The sequence below is a fragment of the Sinocyclocheilus grahami genome, unplaced genomic scaffold (genome assembly GCF_001515645.1).
Source record: "Sinocyclocheilus grahami isolate Dianchi unplaced genomic scaffold, SAMN03320097.WGS_v1.1 scaffold451.1, whole genome shotgun sequence".
Taxonomy (NCBI): Eukaryota; Metazoa; Chordata; class Actinopteri; order Cypriniformes; family Cyprinidae; genus Sinocyclocheilus; species Sinocyclocheilus grahami.
Genome location: NW_015505630.1, coordinates 10,340 through 16,541, shown reverse-complemented (window position 1 = coordinate 16,541; position 6,202 = coordinate 10,340). Strand labels below are relative to the sequence as shown.

The 6,202-nt window shown below is 42.6% G+C and overlaps 1 protein-coding gene across 1 annotated transcript in view; it reads left to right on the top strand.

The window, feature by feature from the left end:
* Positions 1-390: 390 nt before the first annotated feature.
* LOC107552440 (synaptic vesicle membrane protein VAT-1 homolog) overlaps positions 391-6,202 on the top strand; it is a gene marked incomplete at its 3' end in the record, with an annotated part of 7,185 nt that continues 1,373 nt past the window's right edge. Inside the window, exon 1 of the mRNA XM_016234323.1 lies at positions 391-1,098. Within this exon, the coding sequence (XP_016089809.1) occupies positions 655-1,098 (444 nt within the window). The remainder of the gene's footprint in view (positions 1,099-6,202) is intronic.

Sequence of the window (6,202 nt, the reverse complement as noted above, 5' to 3'; positions counted from 1 at the left end):
TTTTGATTTATCGACAGATCTTTACAACAAAACATTTATTTCTAATAATCTAAAATCAGCATAAGTTTCACCAAATCACTTTACACTTAAAATATCATGAAGCATAGATTAAAAAAAAAACATCTTATGCTTATTTAATACTGGTTGCATTTCAACTGCACACATTCCTAAAGAAGAAAAATATTAATTTAAGTATATTTAACACAGCCAGAATTCCTCTCATTCTCTTGTGTGAATTTCAGCTGAGAATAGTAAAACAGCTTTACTGCATTTACTAAATTGAAGTCAGCACAGCTGCCTGTCAGCACACAAACTCCCTCATTGGACTCTTCAATCCATTACCCCCCTCCCCCCCACACCCTTTCAATCCATTTATCCGGGCTTTGCAACTCGCCACGCCTCGCCTCGTTTTTTCTCAATAGTTGTCAGAGCCTCGGGTCACTCACTAGTCGTCGTGAGGCATCTTCCACTCGCTTTCTTTCTCGCTCGGTCTCCACCTTCTCAGGCTCCAGCATCCTTTTTGCAAAGTCTGAGCAAACCGTGGACGGCGAAGCAGTTCGTATATTCGAGGTTGTTTGAGCTCTGCATTATCCGCCTGTGGCAGGAAAACAAACGCAAGTCTTTTCTCCTCAAGTTTCGACTCAAACTCCGACCATGTCCGGCGAAGACGCACCTGCTCAGCAGCAAAACGCCGAGGAGCAGAAGCAGCAGCAGCAGGAGGAGACCAAGACGCCCGCCGAGTCCCCAAAAACCGAGAGCAAACCCGACCCACCTCCCACCAGCGCGTCCACCGAGGCCGCCGCTGACACCCCAGCGCTCGCCGCGGAGAAAGCCCCAGAGGAAGACACGTTCAGCTACCGGGCTCTGGTGCTCACCGGCTACGGCGGGTATGATAAGGTGAAGCTCCAAGTGAAGAAGGGGAAACCGGCTCTTAAGAGCGGCGAGGTGATGGTGCGCGTGAAAATGTGCGGGCTGAACTTCGCAGATCTGATGGCGAGACAGGGACTGTACGACCGGCTCCCGTCCCCGCCAGTAACCCCGGGCATGGAGTGCTCCGGGATCATCGAGGCTGTCGCTGAAGACGTGACTGACAGAAAAGTGAGTAAACCCATCGCCTAGTTTCTTTATACAGCCATTTATTCGTTCTCCGGCGTTCATTTTATTGCCCATCCTGCACATTTAACGCGTGTATTACTAAACGAGTTATGAAAACGTTTACACGGTGTTTGTAATTATGTACTCTTTAACGCTGTGCAAAAATAATGTCGGTCATTCAAAGAGAACTCCTTCTCAAACTCCTGTCACATTCACTCGCCACCAGAGACAAAAGAGGAGCGGGAGGGGCGCCGATAGCCTCATTTCAGCATCACCGGAGCTCTTGTCGCGCTGACCCGAGCAATGGGCCGGAACGCTAACCGTTCACGGGAGAGCGAGCTTTGCTTGTGTACGCGGCGAGTTGAAAGTAACTAACCGTATGGGTGATACTGTATGTACACAGTTATGCAAACACGCTCCTCACTGTAGCCAGCTGCGTTTCTTCTCATGGAAGCGTTTAGTTTGATCGCGTCAGTGTGTGGAGGGAACCGCCGCCCCTCTTTCTCTCGGAGACCGACGGCGTTTAATTGTGAAGTCGCACCTGAGACACGTGCGCGGTCAATTCCAGACGCTTCTAAAAAGTAGCGAAATCACGTTTTCGACGGGTGTAATTCACTTTTAGCGATTGGTGCGAGCCATACTGGTGTCAAGTGGGCTCGCGGAAGACTCTCCCCACGCGCAGGAAAAAAGGGCGAGGCGCGAGAGGGGGGGGGATGCTAATCGCACGCGCCCTTTGTCATCGGCCTCGCGCATTGTGACACTGACATGCACTCTGACATCATTCATCATTCTTGCCAGATTTCTTTTCTTCATTTTGGCCTCTTTAAACCAAGGTTTTCTTCCCTTTTATAAAAACGTCAACGCCTATTTTGTAGGCATAGCGCCAGTGCAATAACATTTCTTATTATATACATATTTGTTTTAGTTGGCCAGCGGATATCAATGTGATTTAAATAGTATAAATCTAATTCTCTTGTTAATTTTTCAGCTCCATAGAAAACAGTGGAGTCTTAGTATGACGTGGCCTAATTGACTTGCTATGTGCTCCATAAGAACAAATCGATGAGTCACGCCTGGTGGTCGCTGCGCTGGTCTCCATGGCAACGCATCATGGCAACGCCATGCACCGGCTCTGTGTGAGAGTTGGTTGAAAGGATTTGGTGTTTGTGTTACAGAGAATAAACATATTTAATGAGAACCAGAGGAGGTAAGATGTTCAAGAATTGTGTGAAATGCAGATTAAAGCCTGAGCGTGTTTAACACAGGAAAAAGAGAGAAAGTAAGAGGGAGCGAGCACTAGGCGTTGGCTGGTGGGTGATGCAGAGGATGAAGATAATGGTTCAGCCCTTCCTCAGCCTCGTCTGTCACTGATATTGAATTTAAAAGGTCACCTATCTCTCTCTCTCTCTCTCTCTCTCTCTCTCTCTCTCTCTCTCTCTCTATATATATATTCTCTCTCTCTCTCTCTCTCTCCCTCTCTCTCTCTCTCTCTATCTATATATCTATATATATTAGCCATGTCAGCAAGCAAACAATTGCTCCTCCTCACTTTCGGAGACGTGATAGTGCTTGGCAAAGCTGACATTGTTTGGTGAGCATGTGAGGTGAGGAATCTGCTGATTGTGGTGTCCGGAAAATGACTCTTTCTTGGAGGAAGAGATTGAGAGACTGTCTCTACATTATACCAATCTTCCTATACACCACTGTAGAGGTGAATGCTAAAGGCCATGACATCCTCTCACATGACCCGACAGATGTTATTCCTAAACTGCTCTCTTGTGCCCACTCGGTCTATATTAGCATTTTTGTCATGAATAATTAATGTAACAAAACATGTTGCTTATGCGCGCACACAATATTTATTAGAGTTCTGCTGCGAGGATCAGATGCATCTGTTCACAATTATCTTCCTCTGGACCACATTGTCAGCCTGGAATTTCCTCTCGGTCTCGCTCTCTCTCTCTCTCTCTCTCTCTGTCTCTCTCTCTCTGTCTCTGTCTCTCTCTCTGTGTCTCTGTGTTTGTGGGTGGGTGGGGACAGGTCGATGATAAACAGCGATGCAGGGACACAAGCCGCTATAGTTGAATCTGGTGGTGCCGTGTAACATTTCTAATCGAGAAACCGTTTTAACCACAAGGTTTTTGACCGGGAAACCTGACGTGGTTTCAAGTACTCGCATTTAAGAACCGTTTAACTGCACCATAAATGAAGAGTTATGGGTTTGAGGCGTAGGCTGAGATTTGTTCAGTTAGTGGTACTATAAGAGCGATCAACATGTTAGAGCTGCATCAATGTGGAAAAATAATAAAAACTTACTCTAAGCCGTAATGTCACAATACAACAAGAGAGGTAACCGTGTTTCACAATGTGCAGAGAGTGGTTACAGAAGTGGAAACCGTTCTGGTGCTGTGATGGAAGTATGACCTAATTTGACAATTGTAGGGTATAAACAACGCGGCTGAGCATAAAATGACTCTCTAAGGCCAGTTTCATCAGGTGCAGCATAAAAACAAGCAGTAATAAATGGATAAACCTGATAAGTCAAACTGACTGCAGTACCTTGCTGTGCATTTTAAGTATTTTAACTAACTAAATTTAATATTTTTATAGTTAAATCTATTAAACCTATGTGGAAAAATAGTTCCAAAAAAGTATACCTATTATATCTGTGAACGTTATGGTAAAATTTCTGCTGAATATGGTAAGTTGGTAGTTTAAAAAAATTGCAATTTATATGAATGTACTAGTGGAAAATATAGAATTTGTATGTAATATTTAATAGGGACAGTGTATATCTTAAGTCTTGTACTGGTCACCATTTTTTCACCATTTCTGTCACCTTGTTGCCTTTTCTAGTTCATTTTAAATTCTGCAGGTCTGAAAAAAAATAAAAAAATTTGAAGAAAAGACAAAAAAATCACAGAATGAGGGGGAAAAGTATAAATATTCCATGTAATCTCTCAGTTAATATGAAGTCATTTAAGCTGCATGCTAAATAATTATAAAATAATTGTGCTATTTAAAAAAAATGCTATTTAAATATCTTTAGGTGGAGGACAGCATGTTCACATCACAGGACATGTCAATTTCCCAAAATAATTGTCAGCACAGTAAAATAATAAAATACTTTTCCCTGTATGTTATATTGTTTTTTGCAAAATAGCAATTCATTACAACTCTGTGGTTACCAGTTAACATGCCAGTGAGAAACTTTTTTTTCATAAATTAAAATTTAATATTTTAATAGAATATTTTAATAATCAGTTAAGATATAGCAGAAATATTTATCAATATTAATACATGTATTAATATATGAATAATTATTATTTCCTCCATAATGAGTTGCTATTTCGTATATGCTTACAATTTGAATTTTGCTTGGACTGCACCCCACCTGGAGCATGCAGGGGTTAAGTGTCTTGCTCAAAGGCACAGTGGTGATAAAACCGGATCGTGATCTCAATATCTCTGCCCCAAGTGGGATTTTGAGCCGCCATCCTTTGTGTTAGCAGCCCAGAGTCTCAACCGTAGGGCTACTGCCGTCACATACAAAATAAACACAGATAAAATAGACACAATTTAAGAGACCGCAAAGCTTTATGGAGCAGAATCCCACTCATTTCCACAGCAACATGATTAAAAGTTCGCCAACAGATGTATTGCATGAGCCAAATGCATTAGAGAGAGCCACTTTGCCCGTCAGTGTGTGTGTGTGTGTTTGGGTGTGTACGTGCATGCATACAGAACAGGAAGAGACTGGAGAGACATGGGAGAGGATCACAGGCAGTGACGGACATCTCACCCTTCAGCTGACCTTGATCTTTGCAATCTCAGCTGAAAGTGTGTTTGTTTAGTGCAAACACAGAATAAAAAGTATGATACGTTTGTGACGCAAGTGTGACTGTTTTGTAAGTCTGACAAGGAGAGCGAGAAAAGGAGGGGGAAGAGGGCTGATTTCCCCATATGGTGAGTCATGATCACAGTTCCTGGCCGAGACTTAAATGTCCATTTGATCTGTGATGTGCAGAACATCCAATTTAAGGAGAAAGAAGAAGAGGAATGGTAGAAAGCAAGACTGAGATTTGGAAGACAAGAAGAGCGCGAGACAGGGAAGACTGAAAACCGTGAGGAGAGATGAACTGGGGCACAGACATATCGGCTTGAGTAGTCCCGCTCTCTAATTGGACAGTATAGACAAAGATGCCCATGCGTCCCTTGGGCCTATTAGACCGTGTGTGTCTTCCTGTCTGTGAGGGAAGCGCTGGGTATATAAGTGTTTACGTTTTGCTTTTGAGAAAAGCTTCAGTGTGTGTGTGTGTGTGGTTCCTGAAGCACCGTTGAGCATTTGTGCCAAGTTTGTGTACCCTTAAAAAGAGAAATAAAGGTGTGTGTGTGTGTGGTCTTTTAAGCTCATTGAGGCTGAAGGATCTGCCTGCCACCTGATGAGAGGATCTGATCTTTAGAAATGTAGAAAGACAGAAAGGGGGAGATGGGAGATGAAAAGGAGTGATCGACAGAGAAAGAGTGATGGAGGAACAGGGATGTTTATGATGCTAGTGATTGAGAAAATACACAAGTGGTGGACGGGACTTAAGTGTTGAGTGTTTTTGTGCATGTTACAAAGGTCGGACCAGTCAGTGTCACTGTTTTTATGAATTTTGAAAACAGCTTAAAGGTGACGTATGCCATTTGTTGGCACCAGCAACACCAAACAGAATTGCAGTATTTATTTGAGCAGCTTGACTGGGTTGGATATAATAACATTGGCTCAACCAACGATTTGAAAACATGGGCCATAATGGTGCATATATTAGAATGTGTGTAATTTCTTTAGAGGCATAGTGGTGCTTTCTATTGCTCATACTGAATTTGAAGGGATAGTTCACCCAAAAATGAAATTGTCATTTACTCCACTTCATGTAGTTCCAAACCTGGCTTTTTTTTCTGTGTAACAGATATTTAAAAAAATGTTTTAACCATTTTTGCCCATACAGGGAAAGTCAATGGGGTCCAAAATAATACTGGAGTATTTAAAACCAAAATTTGTTGAACTAAAACAAATTGCCATGTAAATGCATTAGTTCAGTTAAAATCGTACTGGTTAGGT